The sequence below is a fragment of the Aspergillus viridinutans genome (genome assembly GCF_018404265.1).
Source record: "Aspergillus viridinutans IFM 47045 DNA, scaffold_1, whole genome shotgun sequence".
Taxonomy (NCBI): Eukaryota; Fungi; Ascomycota; class Eurotiomycetes; order Eurotiales; family Aspergillaceae; genus Aspergillus; species Aspergillus viridinutans.
Window position 1 is genome coordinate 1512088 of NW_025091217.1, and position 24456 is coordinate 1536543.

The window sequence follows — 24456 nt, forward strand, 5'->3', positions numbered from 1 at the left end:
TATCTGTAATATAGACTTTTCTTCATGCATCCATCATATTTGATCAGATACCAGGAGGCTTGCTGTATCTATTTGAAGAGTCCGTACTCCAGTCGTCAAACGCGACCTCCGAGTCAGGTGACTTCGCTTAAGTGTCCTACCACACACCATTTCGGATTCTTGTTATCGCAGTTTACCTTCTTCATCCCTTTTGTTTTCAACGACATGACAGCCCGGTTTGCCTCTTGAGATGATCTGATCGATCGTCTCGAAATCTGTGTTGAGAAGCTACAATGCAGAGCTTCTACAGTACAGTGTATAAGGGACGAATATTGGAGGCTATAGTAATAGGTAAGGACCACGGTGCTCGTCTTTCTTTCTTCCCTTCTTAAGATGAACAATCTTTCGCATATGTCTTACCTTGCATAACATATTGTAAACCTGGTGACTTGTTTTTACCTCATTCTGAAGAAAAGAACCTCTCAGCTGGATGTTCGATGTCAACGATGTTGAAGCAGTGCTGACTGTGTGGCAGATACGTATCCCCTACTCGACAGGCGATATCTCATGAGCTGGCATCATCAAGAGCACGCTAAAGACTGTTATCCCCTTAGTTACCTTACATCAATCAGATTTGTAGCATTTAGTCAATTAGATTTCTTTCTTCTATCTCAAAGTTCCATTCTTTCCTCGACTTCTCCTCAGGCATCAACAGGATGTATAGGGTTAGCGCCATGTGGTATCCCGAAATGGGTCTTTCACATGTGACAATTGAACAGCGTCATCTTACTCCCTGTGCGCTGCAATAGTTCGTAGAATTTCGCCAATTGTGATCCTCCTTTTGACTCTCTCATCTCTTCTCCGATAAGGACCCTTTGTTCGCGCAGTGGCTCTTCCTCAGCTGCACAAGCCCAGTCTAATTATCGCTTCGCTCGTCTCACCTCCGAGCAATGGCCGCAGTGCGTTCTAAGTAGATACCGCTTTTGCTGCCCATTTTCACCTTTGCTACTACAACATCTTGACGCTCCATTCCGCTATGGAGAAGTTCTCACAATTTCGAGATCGAGGTTTGTACTCTCCTGTCTACCGCTTATTCTCATGAAGGCTAAGTGCCTGTGGTTGCAGGATCGGGCATTGCGCCATTTCTTCCCATCCCGTCTCAACCGCTGGGCTGGAAGCTCCCTCTCGGAATCTTTTTATTCTGCTTTCGCCTTCCATTGCTCATCTTTGTGTGCTTGAGTTACTTCCTCCTGCTTCAATGGTTGCCGATAGGCTCGTTAGGGAAGAAGGCTTCGCTGTGGTGTATCCTCGGCGTCCCCAGTATCTGGTGGATTGACCTCCAAGTAGACGGTGTGAGAAAGGGGTGCGCGGCCTTCCCTTTCCATTCACTCCATACTCAATGCAGAACTGACCAAGATCGACTCCCCAGCTCGCTCTCAAAACAACACCAAGCCCGCCTCCCCGGCCCCGGCTCCGTGATCGCCTCCTCCTTCACCTCCCCCATCGACCCGCTCTACCTAGCAGCCATCTTCGACCCCGTCTTCACAGTCTCATACCCGAACTCGGGCCGCGTCGAACACATCTCGCTTTTCCAGGCTATCCTGCGCGCATTTGCCGCCCCGCAAGTGAGACCGTCGCCCGGCGCGCGCCTGGTCGACATCGCAAGTTTACTGGAAAAGTACCCCGGTCGGCCCATCGTTACCTTCCCCGAGTGCACCACGACCAACGCACGCGGGGTCCTGCCGCTGAGCTACTCGCTTCTGGGCGTCCCCGCGAAGACCAAGATCTTCCCTATCAGCTTGCGGTATACGCCGGGGGATGTGGTGACGCCGCTGCCTGGGAGCTACCTGAGTTTTCTGTGGAAGTTGTTGAGTAGGCCGACGCATTGTATACGTGTCCGGATCGCGGAGTGTGTTGTCCGAGGAGAGGTCAGTGCTGCGGACAAGGCTGGAGCGTCCAAGCTTGCCCGCCAGCCAAGTTACGATACCAATTACTTTGACACCTCGGAGCAGAGCGACGGGGGTTCCCTTACTCCTGGTGAGAAGGTGCTCCTGGATCAGGTCGGCGATGCTCTGGCTCGCCTGGGCAGGGTGAAACGTGTGGGATTGGGTGTCAAGGAGAAGCAGGATTTTCTTCGCTCGTGGACGAAGACGAGGCGGACGTGGTGAGTTTGCCGTCTGAGATCCTCCTTTCTGTTTCATTTGTAGATGTCTATATATTAGATTTCTGTAGATTAGTCTGTTCTCAAAGCTTGGTAGGCTAGTTCGACAGCAGCCGGCTTGCATCAATGCAACGGAGCTTCCATTAGGTTAATGAGCACCAGCCAGGATGATCTCATACAATCAGTCTAGTCGAGAAAAAGAAAAAAGGTATCTGTAATTAATGCGCCTAGTTACACATCGCATGTAAAACAATCACTTTTCTGTTCTTTGGTATAACTTTCAAAGAAACAGGTCTTTTGCAAATCCCAACACGGACATAATCCAAATAAGGTTCCTCTCCTTGGACGTTTATTCCACAGAGTCAGTAATGCAGCCGTGGCTGGCATCCTTGACGGTTCTACAGGCGGTCAGTATGTCATCATAGGGAATCAAGACAAGGGGAATGTGGTCAAGCACATACCTAGCGTATTTACCCAGGGTGCCTCTCATCGTAAGACCGGTCTGAGGCAGCTTGCCGGCATCCCGGAGAGCCTCCCACTCCTGTCTACGCCGAGCAAGCTCGGTCTCGTCAACGTCGAGATCGAGCAGACGCTTCTCAGAGTCGATGGTGATGGTGTCGCCATCCTTGACGAGACCGACGGGACCACCCACCGCGGCCTCGGGCACGATGTGACCGATCAGGAAGCCGTGAGAGCCACCGGAGAAGCGGCCGTCGGTGATGAGAGCGCAGGAGGAGCCGAGGCCGGCGCCCATGAGGGCGGAGGAGGGCTTGAGCATCTCCGGCATGCCGGGTCCGCCCTTGGGGCCGGTGTAGCGGATGACGACGACGGTCTTGTCCTCCTTTTTGATCTCGTTGCGCTCGAGCGCGGCGATGAAGTCGTCCTCGTGGTCGAAGACGCGGGCCTTGCCGACGAACCGGGTGCCTTCCTTGCCGGTGATCTTGCCGACCGAGCCGCCGGGGGCCAGGGAGCCGCGGAGGATCTGGATGTGGCCGGTCTTCTTGATTGGGTTGGACAGGGGCCGGATGATCTTCTGGTCGGCGGGGAATTCGGGGGCTTTCTCGAGATTCTTGGCCAGGGTTTCACCGGTGACGGTCATGCCGGAGCCGTCGATGACGCCCTCCTTGAGCAGGAACTTGAGCAAGGCGGGAGTGCCGCCGATGTTGTACAGGTCAGCCATGACGTACTTGCCCGATGGCTTGAGGTCGGCGAGGAATGGGGTGCGGTCCGAGACCTTCTGGAAGTCCTCGATGTCGAGCTTGATGCCAACCGAGTCGGCGATGGCGATCAGGTGAAGGACGGCATTGGTCGAGCCACCGGTGATGTTGACGACGATCATGGCGTTCTCGAAGGCCTGGCGGGTTAGGATGTCCGAGGGCCGAATATCCTCCTTGAGCAGCCGCTTGATGGCCTCACCAGCAGCCAAGCACTCGAGGTCCTTGGCCTTGGACTCGGCCGGGTTCGACGAGGAGCCGGGCAGCGTCATGCCCATGACCTCGATGGCGGTCGCCATGGTGTTGGCCGTGTACATACCGCCACAGGCACCGCCACCGGGGCAGGCGTTGCGGATGATGTCGAAGCGCTGGTTCTCGGTGATCTCGCCGGTCAGGAACTGTCCGTACGCCTGGAAGGCCGAGACGATATCGATGTCGGCGTTGTTCTGAGTCTTGGCGCAGCCGGGCTTGATGGTACCGCCGTACACCATCAGACTGGGGCGGTTGACACGGCCCATGGCCATCAACACACCGGGCATGTTCTTGTCGCAACCGGGGATACTGATGTTGGCGTCGTACCACTGGCCGCCCATGACGGTTTCGATGGAGTCGGCGATCAGGTCACGGCTCTGCAGGGAGAACCGCATTCCCTTGGTACCCATACTGATGGCGTCGCTGACACCCACGGTGTTAAACTGGAAGCCGACCAGACCGGCCTTTTGTACACCTTCACGCACCCGGTTGCTGAGATCGAGCAGGTGCATGTTGCAGGGGTTGCCGTTGTACCAGACAGACGAAATACCGACCTGCGCCTTGTTCATGTCCTCCTCTGTGAGGCCCGTAGCGTACAGCATGGCCTGGGAAGCACCCTGTGAGATGGGTTGTGTGACATTGCGGGAGACCTTATTCAGAGCGGTGTCTTCGCTATCTTTGTGTCTGGGAAGAGTAGTTGAGAGGGAACGGCTGGACCGAGACCGATCGTTAGCAGCGATCCTTCTTAGCACAAAAGATCTATTCAGAGCAGCATTGCCTACCGAGAGAAGCTCCGGAGAGCCGAGGGCAGACGCCCTCTGGTCTGAGAGAGAAGCATGGCAGTCAACGATGGAAATCAAGTTGACGACGGCCAATGACGTGCGAGAAAGATGAATTAAATTGTCAGGCTCCCCGGATCCTGGAGATAGCTGTAAGGTTTCAGGATTTTGGGAGAGTTATGATTTTGAGAATCGGAGAATCGATGGCTCATTATTGCTGCTGCGGGAGAGCTGGAGAAAGGCGATTCCGCCGGCCCCGGAGTCCTGCTGCTTCTCCCCGACGCCGCCCCCTCCGATGCCGGCAGCAGCCAATCCACGGCCGAGGATTGTCAGCATCACGAAAGAGCTACTGTGTATGCACTGTATATCGTTTACCGGATAATTTAACATATCATGACTCATAACCCAGTCTCATTTGAAGACATGACACCCCCGATCAAAAGTCTGAGCTATTGTAGCCTTCAACGTAAACCCCATACCAAATACATCATACTTTAGAGAACATAGGACCTGGGCCATGAGAAGTAGAACATGAGGAAAACAAGAAAGGGGGAGAAAAGAAATCGTATCTAGGGGTATAAAATCTCTGGTCTAGCCAAAGCAATCCAAGAATGTAAAAGGTGAAAGCAAAAGGAAAATCGTAAGCATGAAGACCCATCGTCTCTCGGAACCCATCACCAAATGACCATGTATCGCTGAGAATATCAGAAATAGAATGCAAGAATAATGAAATATGAGAAACAAAAGTATACAACGCGCAAGAGACCAGCTCTACGGCACTTCCCTGTCTCCTCGCTTGAGCCCACCTGGAACATCAATTGCATCTTTGACCCAGTCCAGGGCAGCAATCTCGTCCAGGCCCTTTCGCCTGGTGTTGCGCTTCAGTAGGCCCTCGACGCACTCACGAGCACCTTCGAGGTCCTTCCCCTTAACAGGATCCCACTCGCCATCACTGTCGGCATATCTGTACCAGGCCCATTCGCATCGAGCGATGCGGTGCGGTGTCCGGGCTCGAAGTTTCTCGGGATCGCCCCGGGCACCAGGCAAGGCATCAAACGGCAACCGATTCTCCATCATGGCATAGAGGAGCACTCCCAGGGCCCATGCGTCGGTCGATCGTCCATCGTATGGTTGTCCCATCAGGATCTCCGGCGCCGCGTAGTCTTCACTTCCACAGCGCGTCTGAAGCAACGGACTTTCAGGAGGCTCGGGAATGCGTCTGGAAAGACCGAGATCGCTCAACGTGACAACAGCGCGGTCATATGTGCGCCAGTCAGTAATCTTTTCCATCGCTGTGGGAGAAAGTGTGACAAGCACGTCTGTAAAGCAATCAGTCGGCCATTTCCATCATAACAAAAGGAGCTTGATCAACTTACTCTCGAGTTTTATGTCTCGGTGCACAATGTAATTCCCATGCAGATACCGCACTGCGTCCACAAGTTCTGCGAAGATCCGGCGGATGAGTGCTGGGCTTATTGGCTTGACACCCGATGCAGCAACATCGAAAAGGTCACCACCAGGACAGTAATCCAGAACCAGAAGCGCACGCTTCTCGTCGCTTCCAAACGCCTTGAGTTGCACAAGAGACGGATGGTTGACGGATTTGAGGATCTCCACTTCTCGCTTGAGGGAAACTTCCAGCCGCTCTTCATCTGCACCGCCAGCCGGTCCATACTCAATAATCTTGACGGCAACCAACTTCTGGGTTGTAGGTGCTAGGCCGTCCATAACGGGACCATCGTGGACTTCGCTGCTTTCCCGGCTCTCCACGCGCACTGCCAGGGACACCTGACTGAAAGTGCCCTGGCCCAATTGACGCAGCTTGCGATACTTTCGAGGTTGATCAGTCCGAATGGAGCGCACTGAATAAATCTCGTCCGAAGCATCAGGCGACGGAAATTGAAGAATGACGGATTCGACGTCGCCCGCTTCATTGCCCCTGCTTCGGGGCGGAGTAGGGGGCCGCACGGCGGGTAAAGCAATGCCCCGCTGGATGGCCAGATATTCTTCGCGGTGAAGGTTGGTTGATTTCGAATCAGTACTCACCGATGAAATCATACTCTGGGGTAAACCGGCTCCCGACACCGCGATTGGACGTGGCTTGATGAGCACACTTCGACCAGGGGGCACATACTCGCTGAGACTGCGATTGCGTGTATGCTTGTGCACCTGCTCTTGGCGACCCTTGTCGGGTGTCTCTGGAGAAATTTCTACAGTGGCTTTTCCCAAGGCCGGATATTGTTTGCTGCGCGATCGCGACTCGGCCGGCCCCAGCATCTGCGAAGAGTCACTGAGACGCAAGCTGAGGCTGGAACCATTCCGTGACATGGCTGAAGGGGTGCGTGATAAGGACTGTGAGCCGCGCCGATGTCCCCAAGAAGTCATACCACCAATCGGCGATGGCAGAGGCGTGATGTCGCCCATCGCGACTAATTGGGGAGATGATATTGACGCCGGTGAAAGCCCCTCATTAGGGGCCGAGCTAGCGAGCACCGCGCGAAGACTTGGGGTCCGCCGGGGAATACTTCCAGGCGAGAGGCTTTGATTTAAGAAGAGGTCATTCTCCTTGAGTGCGTCCATTGATACTGGTCCTGCGATATCCGTGCGAATATGAAGTGATGGTAGGCCGTGGTGGTGGTGCTGTGTTGCATTCGCTGGATCATGGTCTTTATATACCAGCGTCGAGTAACCCCTCGTGTCGCCATGGCTCAAGGATGGCGTAGTATTAGTCGCATTGTCAGTTGAAAGCGTCGTCGCATCGGCTTCGTGTAACCGGGGGAACTGGGTCAAAGGTAAAGATTGTGACCTGCCGGTCCGCTGGCTCGAATCCGAGTCACTCATCGAAGAAATAAGGAAATCCCACTCTTTTTCTGGTTTTCTCAAAAATTCTTTTCTTTGTTACTGATTCTCACCGTGGGTTGCTCTTTGTCGCGCCGCTTTCGTGTCTGGTTCAGACACGAAAGATTCCTGTTTAGTTGTCGCGGGTGAGACCGGGCGCTTGGTTAGAGAATGTGACAGCCCCGGAGAACTTTCGGATCAAGCTTTTAAGCAAATAAAGTCGTGCTTGGCGGGAGCAGGCAGATAAAGAGGCCCTAAGGCCCCGGGTTTCAGGCGAAGATAATTTATGCCTTTAGTCCGACCATGCAAGCGTTCGAAACTTGGAGGGATGAAGGAGAGAAAGGACGATGGTGAAGGTCATCCAGAAGCCGGACAGATAGATAGATGGACACTAAGACACTAACGCGTCCATCTAATAAACTAATGATCTAATAATAATCTAACAGGAACATACTGGTCGTTAGCAGGAGCAGCTACTGCAAATGGTTGTTGATTGATGACGCAGGAAAAATCCACGCGGGGTCAGCTGATGGCCCATTCTGGATCTAGACTAGTCCTGTTGGATCAAAAGGGCAGCCAGTACCCCGCATTCAGTAAGGCTTGGGCTGTATGAGGTTAGTCATGACCAGGTACAGAGGAAGGCGTCGTCTTAATTAGGCAGTCAAAGTATCTGGAACTACTCCGTAAACAGTCAAGAAAATGGAAACAGAAGGTGGATTAAATATCTGACTCAAGAGCTGTCTATAAACCCTCTTTAATCCCAATGTTGAGAATATTGATTTATATTCCAATGTTCTCAGCTGCAGAGGTTGCGAGGACATCTTTGTGGAGTAAGCATTACGAACAGAGGACTGTGCCTTGCATATTAAGAATGAGGGGAGTCCTAGCGTATACTGTCTGTGCAGATTTAGTCTTCCGACTGCTTTCTTTGCCTTGAGAAGAGTCCACAACAAAGGGTGTCCCGTATTCTTTCCCAAAGTGGGCTGAGGCTATAGGTAAGGTAGTACGTTCCCGAAAAGGATGCACATGGTTGCCTACGAAGATCGCATGCATCTATCTAGCATGAGGCAGTGGTGGATACGTACTCTGCCTTGGTTGATAACAGACAACCCAGATGTATTCAAACATACTACCTTATGCTTCATCCAAGTATTCATCTCTGCCAAAGTAAGTCATGGTACCCTGTGATGGATAGTCTCCCAGCGAACAAGAGGTCTTTCTACTCAGCCTCCTCTGTTCTGTAAAACTAGCTGCAACTCTATCCACACTGATCATGCATATCGTCTGCTGAGCTAATGCACTACAGCATTCTTAGATTTTCGCAAAGTTGATCGCCAAGACTACACTAATGATTTGTCAAATCATCAGCAATAATGGGCTCTTATTGCCATCTGTTGATTTTCAGGGCTTACAAAAAGGACTGCCACATTCTGCAGGTGTCGAGGTTCGAGCTGCATGATTCCTTACTGCCTGCGCGTCCAATCAACTGCTAGTCGTCTTTCTTATCCTTGCATGTATGCTTTCCTGCTGGCCTCGATCATCCATCACAAGAGGATATCTGATACGATGTAGAAGGAGGAAAATTAAAGGAAATCGGAAACAATGATGGACAATGGCCATGATATTCTAATCAGATTTTATGGCAGACGTCATTTTTCCGAAGATGAGAAGCTGGTACAGGTAGCAAGTTTATGAAGGTTGGGAAGTGTGTATGAAGCTCTTCCTTATAATTGCTGTCTCTAGGTGGTTTATTGCCATCTGAGCTATTATGACGTGAGTGACGATGAGTTATATTGAACAAATCAGATTGCTTTATTGGTCGAGTAACTTGAGTATCAGGCCGCAGAGGATGTTCAGTTGGGATTGAACAGGCTGCCCTCGGCATATATTTCTTTATTAGATTGAAAGCAATGGTTTGCGTGTTGACCGGTATGCCTGAGGGAATAGTAAGCCAGTGTAAATGATCCTGTGTGTTTGTATAATATCAATCGCTCCATTGACAGCTTCATCGAGCTTGAAGCATACAGCACAGCCTTCAGACGGTGCTCTTGAAGCATATCAAATTTGTAGGATGGAATTTAAGTAGAGAATAAATAACAATGTATCTGCCCCACGATTCAAAGTGAGACTGAACAGTCTTTATCCGACTCTCCACAGACCTATTGTTCATACTTGATAGGTACCACAACATGTCGGCTAGCCGAAGCATCCCGTATCCACAAGCCCATCCGAAGCTATCTATAGAATGAAGACAGATCGGTAACTTGAATGGACGGGATCTCTGCAGAGGATACACCTTACAATAGAGATCGGGTTGCAAGACACTTTGTGAAGAAGTCCCTCAAGTAAATGCCTCTTGGCAGTCAATCTCACTGAAGTAGATGCCGTTCTTCGGCAAGCCGGCATAAGCCCACCCCGAGCTGTATGTGAACTATTCACAGTGGCTAAATGAAAAGCTCTCAAGGAACAACACCGGAATAGCCGTCCATAATAGCCCCCATTTCTTCTGCGCTGTTCTTTGAATATGTTGCCGGTGTGATGCTCTGAGATAACTTAGAGGGATGTGACATTGAATAGAATGACAGAAAGAACTCCAGAAATAGAAGAAACAAATGGACTGTTAGAAGCATAATGATCGGTCATTCAGCTGTAAAGCAATCAGCAGCAGGTCACATGTAAACACCTCGAATGTACCTGCCGAGCGTCCAGGTATCATTATATGTCATGTTCGGGCGTGCTTAGGGATAGTATGCTTACGACACGAATCACTTTCGTTTCGAGTCTTTTCATTTGAGCTCCTAAATCATCCAATAAGCAGATCAATGCTCTTTTTGGAGCCCTGCGCAAAGGCTGGAGGTGACTATATGTACAGAAACCGTAAAATATGAAAAAGAAAAACCCATTATCATGCCGGTCCCAACTCACGGATAATGCAAAAAGATGGATACTCTGAGCGCCGGAGTGAAGAGATTTGTGAGGGACAACGAGAAAGCCGTTCTAATACAGTTGGGGGAAAATAATAAGGCGAGAATAAAGGAGTATAGTATGAACAGCAACCGCCCGTTTCGCTGAAATAAAGCATGGAGTTTGTGGGTTCCGCGACCTTGCGATGGTTCATTTTAGAGTCGACATGGCTCAAGCGCACGAATTGCAATTGAGCAAAGGTTGGGTTGGTGTTTACAGAAAAGCGCGTCGGATGACCTATGTAATAGTTAGCGAACAATGCCACTAGAAGAAATAAATAAGAATCACGTACAGCCCAGGTACCAGCGATACTAGCCACAATACCACCAGCGATCATCATGGGCTTGAGACCCCTAGTACTCTTGAAGAGCATTCCACTCAAGGCACCTGCAACAATGCTGTTGGCTGCGTCGTGCTTTCCCCGTGCGTAACCCAGTCCCGAGTTGAACCCGTTGTATACCATGGCCACCACACCCGCAGAGTTTCCGAGGAACGGTCCTCTCCTGGTAATCGAGTTGAGAACACCGTTCAGCCGAATCTTGGGAGGCGCTGTAGCTGGTGTACGTCTGAGACCTTCAGCAAGGCCCCAAGCACCTCCTATCGTCAGCGCAGTAAGGTAGGTAGTTCCAGTTCCGTAACACAAATCGTCCGACCATCCACGGGATGGCAATACCGATCGCGAGCCCGGAATTTCGTCAAGGACGGAGTCTTCGAGGGTCAGGTAGTCAAGAGTATCTTGGTTCAAGCCAGCAAGAGGATGAAGCTGAGTAGGATCAGGTATGAGAGCTTCGGAGAGGAAGGATGTGGCATCTTGCGCGGTCGAAGGGTCGAAAGCCTCGGATCCTTGGGCCTGCTTGCGGCCGCTGATTGAGTCCCAAATCGCCATTTTGATGTAGGAAAATAATTAGATTAAAAAACAGATAAGAATGTAAGTAGAAAGTAGAGCGATGGAGGTAAAGAGTACTACCCCGACAGCGCAACTGGCCTTGATGGCAGGGTTGATGATGACAGACGATTTTATGGAAGACCGGAAACAAAAACTTCAGCAGTCACTGATGTCCGTCGCTCACGTCGTTTCCATTGGGCCGGCATCGGGAAAATCCTTGACCGGCGCTATGCCTTTTTGGGAGACCCGCCTCGAAAATCCACAAGAGGCAAATGAGCATGACAAACGTGGGGAACGGAAATTTTGAGGGTGCTAGTAGGTTCAATTGATCATTGTCGGGGATTTTGATAAGCCGCGGTATGCAAATTCAGTAGAGGTCATGCAGGCTTCAGCTGTCTCCAGCGTCTTGGCTGACGGAAGACGCGTAGACATGGAGGAGATATCGCAGACTATACAACTTTTATCGGAGGATACTTTGAGCAAAATCTCGAAAGGACCATTGGTGAAATTTACACAAGAATGTGATAACGTTGAGTAAGATAATGCTCTAGGCTCTCTTCTGGACACGCTTTAGTCAAGATTTTCTGACATTGTCATAGTAAAGTGAGCCGGGTATGGCAGAGCTTGTTGAAGACATTTTCCACAGCGTCCATTCCTAGTTCTCATACGACGGCGTCATGTATGGCTTTAAGTGCGTTCCTTGATGCCGCTTCTGTCTCCAAGTGGGAAGGCACTAGACAGCTTGCTCAGTCACCGGATACGTGGCTCTCCGCATTCGAGGTGTTTATAACTCGATTTGAAGATGCGAAACCCAAGCCGATGAAGCTGGTTCTAACCTCCTTGGTTAAATTATTGGCCAAAAGTCGACAAGAATCTAGCTCTCATCTAATACAGGCTGGTCTGGTAGATGCTATCTTTCCTAGTATCATTCTCGGTGAACCGCGTGCGCGACTTAAGGCTTCCCTTGTTTCGCTTGAGATTATCACACGCAAGAGCGCTATTTTGCCCCACGAGTTGATATCCATGCTCCAAGTGTGGCTGTCGAAGAACAGCGAGAAATGGATATCCCTCCTGCAAGAGGATTGCAAAGCCTTATCTATGGATGTCCTCCTGCTCTCCAATGAAGCTTCCCGCAACACTAAGAGAGTAGAATCCAGAGGGCTTGCTGTCCAGATCCTGCTACTGGGGCTTCTGAACCAGGCGAAGAATCCGGAGCTTGCCTCAAGTGCCGGTGACACTATGGCTGCATTCTTTCAAAAACTCAAGACTGACCCTGGTCTTGCACAGGATGAGTGCGCTCTCCTTCCAGTCTGGATCCCTCCCGTCAGGTATATGGTGCTACAGAACATGGACAATCTGGAGCCTATGTCGAATTATGTTCTCCAACCGCTCTTCCTCAATGACCCCACTGGATTTCATTCCTTCTTAGACAGTCTACCTCTCAAGAATGTCTTTGCTGGTGATATGGCTGACGCTGCATTGCCGGAGCTCACTCTCCTATTTGCCTCTTTACAAGTGGCCAAGAAGACCGGCCTTGTTGACGAAGACTGTGAGTAACGAATATTGTTCAGATTGAATATGGCCGTCGCGTACTAACTGTCTCTTAGATGGCTCTTCTAAACAGGGAACTGGCATGAAACTCTCCCTACCGAGTGAGGTCATTGGACAATTTTTATTCCACCGAGAATTCAGCATCAGAATAGCAGCACTCTCACTCCTAATATCAGCACCTGCCACTACAAAACCTCTTTCATCTACCGCGATCCGTGCAATTCTCAGGGGTTTGCCCGCTATGCACGCTGAGTCTGACCCTTATTCTCGAGGGGAGATCATCAGCTTGATTCGTAAATTGATTGTACGCTTGAAGGGTGGTATATTGGATAACCGGGATGGTTCGAGTCAGGAAGAGCTGTCTACAGACACAAAGCAGCAGGCAAGGTCAGCCCGGAGCGATTCGGAGACTCGAGCATGTCTCACAGCCTACATTGGTTTCCTCAAGGCAGACATGCGGCCCACCGCCTCTTATCCTCGCCATATCATGGCTCTCAAGACAATAAATCTTTTCCTCCAGTCTGGTCTTGATTCTCGTGTTAACTTGACCAAGCGTGCCAAGATGGAAGAGGATAAAGTTCGCTGGAAGTTCAACATCGAGATATTCGACCTGAGTCTTATCAGATTGCTCGTGGATCTTCTGCTGGACCCCTTTGAGGAGGTGCGAGCAACGTCTTTGACCATCCTGAACCTGGCCCCCCGAGATATGCTCTTGGGCGGCCTTCTACAATCTGCAGACCGATCATCGGCCATGTCATTGCGACTGATCGATGCCCTGATAAAAGCCGAGCAATTGGCCAGCAATACCAGCAGAGCTGACCATGCCGATACCGTCGCCCGACTATACCATATCATCTTCTGCGCCGCAGCTGAGACTCATTCGGGAGGCGATTCACAATGGTGGGAAACCAAGAAGGGAGTGGTTGATCTGCTTCTGAAAAAGCTTGAGGGCAAAGTTTCCAATCCTGGTGGTCTTTTTACCGCCTCGATGCGGGACGCTCCTCTTCACGGATATGTGTCTGCTCTAAGGTGCGAGATTTCCACTTTCAGGCATAGATGGACGACTAACTTTTCAGATACATTGTTTCGACGTCTAATTTCCATCAACTGATTTCAGATCATGTGTCAGCAACAGGCGATGGCTGGAGACTTGTTCACACAAGGATAGTGTCTATTTGTGACCGAATTTGGGAGGAAGTCAAGCCTATTTTGTGCATTGACTCGCCGGAAGGACACAGCGATGAGCCGATAGAGGAGTTTAACATCGGGCCAAAGGATATCCTGTCTTATTCCTGGCGTGCTCTTCGAGAGTCAAGGTATTTTTGCTTCTCTGGCAATGTCATTCCCCCGCTAACGTGAGAAGTCTTCTGCTTCATGCGACCCTCGCCAATGCAACCTATGCGCCTCAAGGGGAGTCCGGGTTCACTGCCGATGACTATGAGAAAATAGGGATGTCCAGCTTCACTCAACTTGCCGAACTTCGCCACAGAGGAGCATTCTCGACCGTATCTCAAACCTTTGCCACTTGTTGTCAACGATGCGGCCAGTCGAATGATCCTGCTATCTCTGCTCTGCCTCAGCGGTGGTATCAGGTAAGAGAACAGACACAGCGGGGAGATTCAGAGCCTAACGAGTCGTATATAGGAAGCGAGGAAGATTATATTTGAGGCAGCCTCTCAACTTACAAGGCGCTCGGCGGGTCTACCAGCCTTGGCCACGGGAATCCTTCTTTCGAGGCCAGGAGGGCCGCTCTTCCGACAGGTCATAGATGAGCTCCATGAAATAGCTCACCTCCCTGCTGAACATGATCGTAGCAAACAAAAACTCGAACTACCACAGGTTCATGCCATGAATTGCTTGAAAGACATATTTACGAATACCAAACTCGGTCCTTTCACTGAACCCTATATCATGCCTGCCCTTACTCTATCAGCTGAACGGCTAGGATCGCCTATGTAAGTAAGGTTCCCTCAAACGCTGGTCCAGAAAGCTAACCGGACTAGATGGGCTCTTCGTAACTCTGGACTGATGCTTTTCCGTGCTCTCTTGACACGTATGTGCCGCCTACTGACAGGAGCCAATTTTGGCTTTGGCGGTAGCTCCGGATCAGAGCCCGGTGCCAGAATTTCGTTCCACAAGTATCCAGGTCTTCTTCGGCTACTGTCAAATCTTCTTGCTCCAACAGACAAGAAACAGCCCAGTCAATTTGTTGATCATGACATTGTCACTGAACGGGTTTTCCCAGCGCTGGAGTTGATCGCTGAAAAAGTTCCGTCCGTTTCTGACGACGACGATATTTTGCTTCGCAATCTCGTCCGAGAGCAGTTCAAGAGCCCCGTATGGGGGATCAGAGAGCACTCAGCCCGAGTATACGCTTCTCTATTGAAGCGCGCCAACATCTTGACGGAGATTCGGGCTCTGTTGGAAGTTGACCGAGGTCTGGAGACTCAGGACTTTCTCCATGGCAAAGCGCTCTGTGCCAAGTACGCTCTGCGCAGGTTTGCATCTATCTCTCTTCCATTCTGGAATAGTATGCTCTCTGTCAAGTTGCATTCGTATATCATGTGCTGACAGGGCATAGATCACTTGAGCGATGTAGCATCCGTCATACAGGATATCCTTGCAGCATTGTTTCCCTCTGCACACTCCCCGTTTGTCGCCACTACATTGATAGAAATTCTCAATGATGCTGTCGAGAAAAGCATTGAATCAGGAGCAGAAGGTGAGTTGAACCAAGGCTGATTGTGAGCTTGTCACTAAGACCCACCAGATTCAGCTATTCATATCGTCAATCATGCGTCCGACGTGTTCGCTTTTGAAGATATATTAGACTTCCTGTTCGATTCATCCCATCCTCACTGGAGAACTCTAAATACAACTCGTGCCGCGTCTCTACTTCGAAGAGTACTCGCTTGGACAGGAGTTCTGCGGATGTTAATATCCGGTAACGTGGAGAATTTGGAATCATGTTTCCAAAATGTATCCCGCTTCGATTCAAATGCCGGTCGGTGGATAATTGAGCAGATGCAAGCTGTTCTGGGAGAGAGGGGCCGCTATAGGGAAACTGTGCTCACATTGTACTCTTCAGTCATTCGGGGAAGCTACACAGCAGAAGTCAAAATGGCGGCTGTCTCTTCACTTGAGACCATTCTGCGTATCGTTCTTGAGTCCCGGGAAAGTGATATGAAGGAAATTGGACTTCCATGGGATGCTCTGCACGAGCAAATAGACTCGAAACAGGGCGAGCAAACATCCAATCGGGACATGTCGAACGTTGAGCTGCGTCTACAAGGATGCCTCTTGACTGTTAGAGCATCCCTGAACCATTGGAAAGGAATGCAGAGAGATATTCGCCGGTGGGCAACTAGACTCCGTTTCGCGATGCAGGAGGAGACGGTGAGCCATAATTCATTCCGTTTGGAACTCCTGGAGCTGACAGAATATAGGAATTCACAACACGTCATGCTGCGGTGACTTCTCTGACAACTTTCGGGCGCATCTTGCGGCCTGTTGGCAGCCCTCCTCAGGTCAACGCCGTCTTTCTGGAGATTTACCTCATTCTCTATGACATGTTAAATGATGACGACGAGGAGTTGCGTGAACTTGCGGCCTCAATAGCATCCTGGATCCTGTCCTACTCCACTGTCTCTCCTTCGAAAGCCGTTACTCTGGCTCCTCGGTATGCCAGCGACCTTCTTTCAAAATTTATCGTTGATAATTATGCCCAATCTTCATTCCTGTGCACGAGAATCGTTCAGTACGTTACCGGCCAAGCACCGAAGGTCAGTGGTTCTGTCGACAAACCTAGGTTAAAGGCGGTGTCAGACCAGCTCTGCGAGCACAGGAAAGAAAGCACGATTCTCTTCGAAGAGGAGAAACAGAACCTGTTCATTGACGAAGTGCGTGAAGTTGATGTTTGGGCTACAATGCTCCTCCAAATGGCAGGATCATCGTTCAACCCTGACCTTGTTCGCGGAGTTACTACGTGGGTGTTGGCAGGGCTATCGTATATCTGCGAACTCGCTGTCGAGGAAGCGGGCAATGATGGCTTTTTAGGCTGGGCGTCAAAGCCCGAAACCTTCACTCTTGGTGTGCGTGTCATTAGTATTGCGGGTGTTCTAGTATCTCGGCATTTTGCTGCTTCTGGGTACTTGAGTGAGGAACAAACCCGGCTCAAGCAGCTCCTTGAATCGCTTTCTGAATCTGGACGAGTGATATCACTTCATGACGACTGGCTCTCGAGAGCGCAGCAAGCATTGCAATGCGCATGAGTTGATATTCTTAGGTATAGACAAAAGTCAGGATAGAAATGAGATAATGAATATATGTTTATACAACTCAGTCAAGTCAATCCACGTGAGGCGTGGTCAAGTGTCCAGTCACCGTTGAATGGTGAATTGATCAGTTCTCTCAGTTGCGCCGAGTGAGGCTTCTCACCTGCAAGTTCGAGTCAGTTAAACACATACTATGAGAAACTCGAGAAGGACCATGCCTTCAGGTATTCTAGTCTGAGATGCCTGTGTCAGTGAAGTGCATTAGGAATCAAGTTCCCTCGGTTTGAGGCCAGTCAGTCTCCAGAGGCCAGTGTGTGAATACTTTCTGATTTCTCGCCATCTCGACAACACTAACAGCCTGACCCAGGTCAACAATGATTTCAAGCCTCACCATCGCTATTGTCCTCCTCGCAGTGCTCGGATTAGTCGCAATCGGCGTGTCCCTCACCTTCAAATGGCGAGCAGAAGTCAGACGGAACCTACGGCTACAACGAGAAGAAACGCGACAGAGAGATGCCCATGCCATCGCTGCCCAGCTCTTATCAGCAAGGGAAGAACGAGGAAGAAGAGCAAGGTCAAGATCAGCGGCCCCAAGACCGTCAATACAAAATAGAACGAGACGAAGCTCGCGACGGGTCTCACCCATCGGCCGACATGTACAGAGAAACGAGGTCAGGAGGTCTACGACAAGAGCAGAGAATACTGTGCATCAGCAGCAGCAACAGCAAAGGCCATCAACTCCCCCACCGCCTCCTGCTGGTGCTCCTCCCTCATCTCCCGCTCAACCGGCAGCACCGCCGTCCTCTCCTCCTAAACCCTCTACTCCAGTAGCAGGAGCGACAGATGACGAATGGCAGAATAACGATGCACAGCCAAACGCGCAGGAATCCCAGGGACAAGCAGAAGGACAATATGATCCGTGGGGTGCGAGTGATGCAGCACAAGTGCAGAACTCTCAGGGACAAACTGAGGGCGGATGGAAAGCCAGTGACGCTTTCGCTCCAGCACAGGACACTCAGGGAGAATGGTCAGGGGATGGGAAAGCTAGCGACGGTACAACTACGAAGGCGACTGAGAAAGCGAAGCCAGCGGAGCCAGAGGGTATCTGGTAGATAGTATTCGTTATTTACACTAATCAGAGAGGTAAAGACCGGCTAAATGACGTGGTTGGTGGTTTGGTTTGTTCCCGAGGCGGTGACGTTGTAGTAAAAGGAACTCCCCCGCGGATCTCCAGGCGGTGACTTTTCCCAATGCATCTTCTCCTCTCCACATACAGCATCTAGCTCTCACTCTGGATCCATCAGCTTTGATTTCTCTTCTATATCGATATATCTGATGCTACTCTCTTCTCTGAATTGATTCTGCCCGCTGTACGTTCTAGATTTCTTTTCAAGTGCGTTGAGCTCGGCTGTTCCTGCGATTCCCAGCCCCCATCATGTGGAACGACGAGGATAACAACCCGTACGGCGCATTCGATAACGAGGCACGTCTTTCGGAATCGCTACACTCTGCAGCATTGTCACCTCGTAATACTCCCCTTCCGCATAGTCTAACTTCGCAACTGACGCTCTCAGCTCTCTATGATCGCGAACACAGTCCGTCACCCTCCAGCCGATCGTCCAACCAGGATCCGCCCGATTACATTTCCCGACCGCAGGACCTGAGTGACGAGGATGAACCTGAAGACTATGGCGCCCAGCAGACGAGTCATGGTTATCCCCGCAAGAGTCATTACGATAGCCGTATAGAACAGATTCTCTACGAGAACCCGGACATGCCGATCCTCATCACGGACGCCGGGAAGAACCATGAGGGCGGCGGTGGTTTCATTGTATATACGATACGCACTGGAGTATGTGCCCCTTAAAGCGCATAGGACTGAGATGCTCACGAAATCTAGGATCTTGAAGTCCGACGACGATACTCCGAGTTCGCTTCCTTGCGACAGACACTGGTGAACCTTCATCCCACCCTGGTCATCCCCCCGATCCCAGAGAAGCATACAATGGCAGATTATGCTGCCAAGCCTACCAAAGCCAAGGAAGACGCCGCCATTATTGATTTGCGTAAACGGATGCTTGCCGTCTTCTTGAATAGGTGTCGCCGGATGAAGGAAGTTCGGGAGGATGGAGTCTGGTGGAGATTCCTCGATCCGAACGTTAGCTGGGTATGCTGATAATATCTCAGCCATGCGGCCCACGCAAGTTCAGGCTGACTTCATTCTAGAGCGAGGTTCTTCATTCCCACCCTGCATCGTCCGTGCCAAAGAACAACCTGAAGGCACCTCCCCTCGACCCCGCTAACCCTACGGCTGCTCACTCCTGGCTTCCGGTTCCCTCGAGCTCCGCAAAGCTTAAATCGGCACCGAGCGGTGCAACCTCTGGCACTACGGACCGCGGAGACGCCTCGGCCAACGTACCTGGACCTGATGTTCTGGGCCGTTTCCCTCCCGAATCGAAGAAACTGAGTGAACAGGATCTGGATCCATACTTTATCAATTTCGAATCCTCTACGCGGGAACTCGAGCTGCTTCTTCAAGGTAACATCGAAAAGGTCAACCGTCGCACGCTGGCGCATCTGTCGTCCCTGTCTGCAGATCTCATGGAACTGGGCGCCAGATACAACGGTTTCTCTTTATCTGAACAGTCTCCGACCGTGGCAGCGGCTATCGAGCGCATCGGTCAAGCGGCAGATACGTCCTACATTGCAACCGAGGAATTGTCGTCCTCGTTGAGCGCGAGTTTCGCGGAGCCTATGAGGGAGAGCGCCCAGTTCGCCAGTGTTGTCCGCAGCGTGTTACGGTACCGAGTTCTCAAACGTGTGCAAGAAGAGATGACACGAGATGAGCTGGCCAAGAAGAAAACCTTACTGGACTCTCTAGAGAGAAGCGAGCTCGAAGCGAAACGTATCGAGCAGTATCTCAACCGTACCACACCTCAATCTGCGACGAACCGACCTCAACGTTCCTTGTCTGCCTCATCAGCAACCAGTGGCGCTGGCAGCCGTGAGGCGGATGGACGCTCTGCGGGTTCGGAAGACACAGCTTCTGCAGACTCTGATTTCCCACCTACCCATGGAGAGACGATCAGCTCGCAGCCGCAGTCATACCACACCTCTCCGCCTCGGAGGCCTGAGTTGGGGCCATCCGCTCCTCCTGCTCACCGCAAAACGTCAAGCGGCACGTTTGTAGCGAACAAAATATTTGGTCGCATCAGTCATGCGATACATGGCTTTGCCGACGTGGACCCCGAACGCACGCGACGAGATCAGATTGGAAAGACTAAGGAGAGCTTGATACAGGTTAGTTGCCAATTGGCTTCTTGCATTGCTCGCTCAGCACTGATGCCTTTCTCTACAGCTGGAACAAGCACTCGAGGTCTCCGAGAAGGACGTCAAGGACGCGAGTGCCGGAGTATTACAAGACTTGAAGCGGTTTCAGAAGGATAAGGAGGCCGATTTACGGCGGTATATGGTAGATTGTCCCCAAATGATGAGACGATTCACGTCGAAAGGCGACCATGCTGATTGTTGATAGGTCGCATATGCTCGCTGTCATCTTGACTGGGCGCGAAAGAACCTGGAGACTTGGACAGAGGCCAAGGATGAGGTGGATAAGATTGTCGCTCGATAGTCTGCACATACCGGTGGATTGTTTCGCTTGATTCAAGAAGCCGTAGGGTTCGTGTTCAACTACATTGCCTTCATATATTACAGCCTTAAATGAGCACAGTGTGATACCACTATAGTACACTTCTGAGACTATAGGCCGTTTTCATTTTACGTCCAATAAATACCGCTCAACCTTTGGTGTGTATGCCTTTGTCCAGAATGTCTCCGAGACATTGGAGGGGAATAAACAGGATGAGTCAAACGGGTTGTAAGAAGCAAGGCTTATCCCGTGCTCTTTGAGCATTGTCAATGCTGTCATTTATTTCTGGAAGAACGATGCGATGTGGACAAGTAGAGATGTTAGTGTTATCACTCTTACGCTTCCAGTGTTGTGGGGCGATAATATGACAATCTGGCGGAATGCTTGACTGCCTCAGGAACCTATCAGCGACCGGTTCCCAGCACGAGGAATTATCCAAGAAGCCTAGAAAGGGTCCTTTAGTTAAAAGCTCTAGAGAGGTAGTTGATTCATCATCACCGTGAGCAGGAATCATCCAGGTGATTTACATGATGACTTGACCTACCCTCTTTCTGCATCTGAGACCATTGTGGCTCGTACATCCACTGTTACATTTTTCTTTTCCTTTGCGCCCATTTTACTGCCATTGGTGTGTCCTTGCATCAACACCATTCAGGATCGACGCTTTAACAGACCCTAGGGATCAGGAACCTCAATTGCCAGGTACCTCTGCCAGTACCAACGTAATGGTCCTGGCTTGAGTACATACCCCCTTGCAGTTGGTGGGTCGGTGATTGGTGCTATTTGTTATCACTGATTGCTTGTTGTCATCATTGGCGACTTTTTTTCCTCTTTGAACCACTCACTCAGTCTCCACATTCATCATTTGGATCAGCTCCAAAAGTAAGTGAGGATCTTTCATTACCGACACTGGGAGTCTTCCTGGCGATCCTGATCCGCAAGCCCTACATATCAAGGACCGAACATCTGTCTGCCTCCCTAGATGGTTATGTACCACATTGCCCCGTAGTAATTTCATCTGATGCTCCGCAATGATGAAGTCCAGAGGCATACACTCCTGTCCGAGATGATTGCCAGGGCATCCGATTTCTCAGCATGGCTTCTGTCGTCTTATACGCGGCCTGGAGGCCATCCTTCGTCATGGCTTGCACCAATTTGGCCATCAGCCGCTCGTCGTCGTATCATCAAAATGGTCGTGTTGGTAGCTCTCTTCTGCCTTGTAACATGGGCATTATGTACTCGCATACCGCTGCATCCCACGCAGGGGACACAACAACCGCAACAGCCGCAGCAGACACCGCACCCGCATCCGCAGCCTCAAGACCCTTTCCCACCGACGCATGCGACTGACTTTAAAATCCATGACCCGAGCATCATCCACGTTGATGACACGTACTACTCGTACAGTGTGGGCAAGCATATTCTCATCCACCAGGCATCCAGTCTCGACGGGCCATGGAAACGCACCGGCACCGTCCTCGACGCAGACAGCGTGATCCCCAAGGGCGACCGGAAAGCCCCCTGGGCCCCGCAGACCATCCGCCACGGCGACACGTACTACTGCTTCTATGCCGTCAGTAACTCCGGATGCCGTGACAGTGCCATTGGCATCGCCACATCCAAGACACCCGGTCCTGGGGGCTGGACGGACCACGGGCTGCTCGTACAGTCCGGGACAGGGAAGGGTTCAGATGAACACCCGTTTACTAGCTCCAATACCATCGATCCGAGTTGCTCGTTGCAGAGGGCGGTCAAGGATACTTGATTTTCGGGAGCTTCTGGTCGGGCATCTGGCAGGTACCGCTGGACGAAACCCTACTTTCAGTGGCAGGCGATACGAGATCCGAGGCACGACAGCTGGTGTATATGGAGAAGGCGCCACTGCCGGCGAGCAAGCACCCCAACCCGCTGTGCCGGGAGCCGTCGGGTGCCCGTCCCATTGAGGGGAGTTTTCTCTCGTACCATGAGCCCTGGTATTATCTCTGGTTCAGTTATGGGAAGTGCTGCAAGTTCGATACGAAGAATCTACCACCCCCAGGAAGAGAGTAAGTCTTGTCTCTGCTGAATCAGCAATGCTATTCCTAACATCTGCAACAGATATAGCATCCGAGTTGGTCGATCCAAGAGCCCCCGGGGGCCATTCGTCGATAAGCAAGGCAGGGACCTTGCCAACGGTGGCGGAGAGATCGTGTATGCCTCCAATCGCGACGTTTACGCACCAGGGGGACAGGGGGTGTTGACAGAAAAGAGCGGTGACACACTATACTATCATTACTGTAAGTACCCTAATTGATACAGATATCCCGGTAGATGCTGACCTTCACAGTGAACAAAACTATAAGCTACGACTTTTGGGTAAGAACATTCCGTACCTCTGAAGAGTCAATGACTAATTGGTCTTAGGAAGCTCGACTGGGATATAATCCGTTGAAATACGTAGACGGCTGGCCTGTCCCCCAGTAGATGCGATGATCAAATCAGGATAGACTAGACAGGATACACAAATACATCGAGATGGCCTAGATCAGATACAAATAATGCAGAGTCTCCAATAGAGCAACGACTTGAAGATAATTCAAAAGCAGACAAACGCCCTTCAAGTCTAAGATATATACACCACATCTATACACACTCCACCCTGGTCGCAGTCTATCTCTACCAACACAAAGCACAAACATCAACCCAATGAACGCCGGCAATCTATCACCCACAACATACCCATCTAACGGCATCATCAACGCCATCAACACCCTCTCCTCTACCACCATCTATTCCCAACCCTGGATGAACTCACCCCCCTTCCACCCTCTTCCCTTCACCCCCCTTATCCGCATTCGACTCCCGCCCCCGAACCTTACCACTATTCTCCTTCTTCGTCGTCCTCAACGGCGACAACAAAGGCGACGAAATGATCCTCACAGCCACACCGCCACCACCACCACCAGTACTCTCATCAATCGAACCCTGCCGCCCAGGCACAGCCAACGACGCCCCCTTTCCCCATTTCCCATCTTCCCCTCGACAATCCCGCTGCCCATGCTTCCCCTCGCGCAGACGCAGCGGCCCCTCCTCCGCCTCAAACTCAAGACTAGGACCGAGATCCAGGACGCTGATCTCGCTATCGCTGAGGAGGAGACTCCTCCGTCGAGGAGGGACTTGGTGGATATCTACTGCGTTGTTCCTGTTCTCGGTGTAGCCTGCCACTGCGACGTTTGTATTCGTGTTTGTGCTGTGGAGGAGGATGGTCGGGCGAGGGTGAGGGTGAGGGTGAGGGTGAGGCGTTGAGTCTTCATCGGGTGGTGCTGGTACTTTGGACATTTTGCACGCAGTGAGGATTAATGTAGTGTACTGGGTGAGGTACTGTTATTGACGAGGCGTTATATGAGGAGAAGATGCGAGGAAGAAGCACAAGTGTGTGTCGGAGGCTTAACCAGTAGGAGAACGGCGAGGGTGCAGATGAGCAATAAGCATATGGCTATGGGTAGTTCTTGATCGTCCATGCAGTTGCAGTTCTTATTGTTTTAGGAGGAAAGAAGGACATTTTGGTTTGTCTGTAGAGTGTGGGTTGTAGTGGAAGGAACAGGTCAGGGTATATATATAGTGGGAAGTATCAGATGATAAATCACGTCTTTCATCTGAATCTCACTCCATGTGGAAATAAACGAGGCTATGACGTTTTATGATTTCTTTTGAGTTGGAAATAAATCTTAGATTAGAGATGTGACAAGTGGTGATGATGGTGAGGCTCTGAGCAGGTGACAGCTTCATCGGTCTCTGCTCGGTCATCTGATGGACACTCGAGACATTGTCACTTTCCAGGTCTTACTTATGAACAAGTACTGTACCGCTGATTCCAGATGTTCTACCGTTTCCCAGAATATGAAAAGATAATAAAAAAGGAAAACCCTT

General features: G+C 50.9%; 9 protein-coding genes across 9 annotated transcripts; 5 read left to right on the forward strand and 4 right to left on the reverse strand.

Moving 5' to 3' along the window:
* Nucleotides 1-1015: 1015 nt before the first annotated feature.
* On the forward strand, nt 1016-2147 carry Aspvir_000423 (lysophosphatidic acid acyltransferase LOA1; the record flags this gene model as incomplete). The annotated part of the gene is made up of 3 exons (XM_043265559.1): nt 1016-1046; nt 1105-1342; nt 1409-2147. 3 exons carry the CDS (start codon nt 1016-1018, stop codon nt 2145-2147), a joined length of 1008 nt encoding a protein of 335 aa, XP_043121494.1.
* Nucleotides 2148-2489: 342 nt separating this feature from the next.
* ilv3 (dihydroxy-acid dehydratase ILV3) lies at nt 2490-4444 on the reverse strand (the record flags this gene model as incomplete). Its single annotated transcript, XM_043265560.1, has 3 exons — nt 2490-2538; nt 2602-4317; nt 4389-4444. 3 exons carry the CDS (start codon nt 4442-4444, stop codon nt 2490-2492), a joined length of 1821 nt encoding a protein of 606 aa, XP_043121495.1.
* A 712-nt stretch (nt 4445-5156) lies between these two features.
* Aspvir_000425 (putative protein kinase) lies at nt 5157-7226 on the reverse strand (the record flags this gene model as incomplete). Its single annotated transcript, XM_043265561.1, has 2 exons — nt 5157-5704; nt 5762-7226. 2 exons carry the CDS (start codon nt 7224-7226, stop codon nt 5157-5159), a joined length of 2013 nt encoding a protein of 670 aa, XP_043121496.1.
* A 3174-nt stretch (nt 7227-10400) lies between these two features.
* Aspvir_000426 (protein transporter TIM23) lies at nt 10401-11073 on the reverse strand (the record flags this gene model as incomplete). Its single annotated transcript, XM_043265562.1, has 2 exons — nt 10401-10424; nt 10480-11073. 2 exons carry the CDS (start codon nt 11071-11073, stop codon nt 10401-10403), a joined length of 618 nt encoding a protein of 205 aa, XP_043121497.1.
* Nucleotides 11074-11452: 379 nt separating this feature from the next.
* Nucleotides 11453-16895, forward strand: Aspvir_000427 (THADA/TRM732 family protein; the record flags this gene model as incomplete). Its single annotated transcript, XM_043265563.1, has 10 exons — nt 11453-11607; nt 11673-12622; nt 12681-13653; nt 13701-13940; nt 13988-14216; nt 14269-14579; nt 14628-15154; nt 15206-15346; nt 15395-16020; nt 16071-16895. 10 exons carry the CDS (start codon nt 11453-11455, stop codon nt 16893-16895), a joined length of 4977 nt encoding a protein of 1658 aa, XP_043121498.1.
* A 377-nt stretch (nt 16896-17272) lies between these two features.
* Aspvir_000428 (uncharacterized protein) lies at nt 17273-18010 on the forward strand (the record flags this gene model as incomplete). Its single annotated transcript, XM_043265564.1, has 1 exon — nt 17273-18010. One exon carries the CDS (start codon nt 17273-17275, stop codon nt 18008-18010), a length of 738 nt encoding a protein of 245 aa, XP_043121499.1.
* A 323-nt stretch (nt 18011-18333) lies between these two features.
* Aspvir_000429 (PX and BAR domain-containing protein) lies at nt 18334-20529 on the forward strand (the record flags this gene model as incomplete). Its single annotated transcript, XM_043265565.1, has 6 exons — nt 18334-18424; nt 18473-18750; nt 18799-19065; nt 19125-20198; nt 20257-20370; nt 20434-20529. 6 exons carry the CDS (start codon nt 18334-18336, stop codon nt 20527-20529), a joined length of 1920 nt encoding a protein of 639 aa, XP_043121500.1.
* Nucleotides 20530-21613: 1084 nt separating this feature from the next.
* On the forward strand, nt 21614-23010 carry Aspvir_000430 (arabinan endo-1,5-alpha-L-arabinosidase; the record flags this gene model as incomplete). The annotated part of the gene is made up of 5 exons (XM_043265566.1): nt 21614-22210; nt 22258-22592; nt 22645-22823; nt 22874-22902; nt 22951-23010. The coding sequence occupies 5 exons, from the start codon at nt 21614-21616 to the stop codon at nt 23008-23010; spliced, it is 1200 nt and encodes a 399-aa protein (XP_043121501.1).
* Nucleotides 23011-23337: 327 nt separating this feature from the next.
* Nucleotides 23338-23865, reverse strand: Aspvir_000431 (uncharacterized protein; the record flags this gene model as incomplete). The annotated part of the gene is made up of 1 exon (XM_043265567.1): nt 23338-23865. One exon carries the CDS (start codon nt 23863-23865, stop codon nt 23338-23340), a length of 528 nt encoding a protein of 175 aa, XP_043121502.1.
* Nucleotides 23866-24456: the final 591 nt, after the last annotated feature.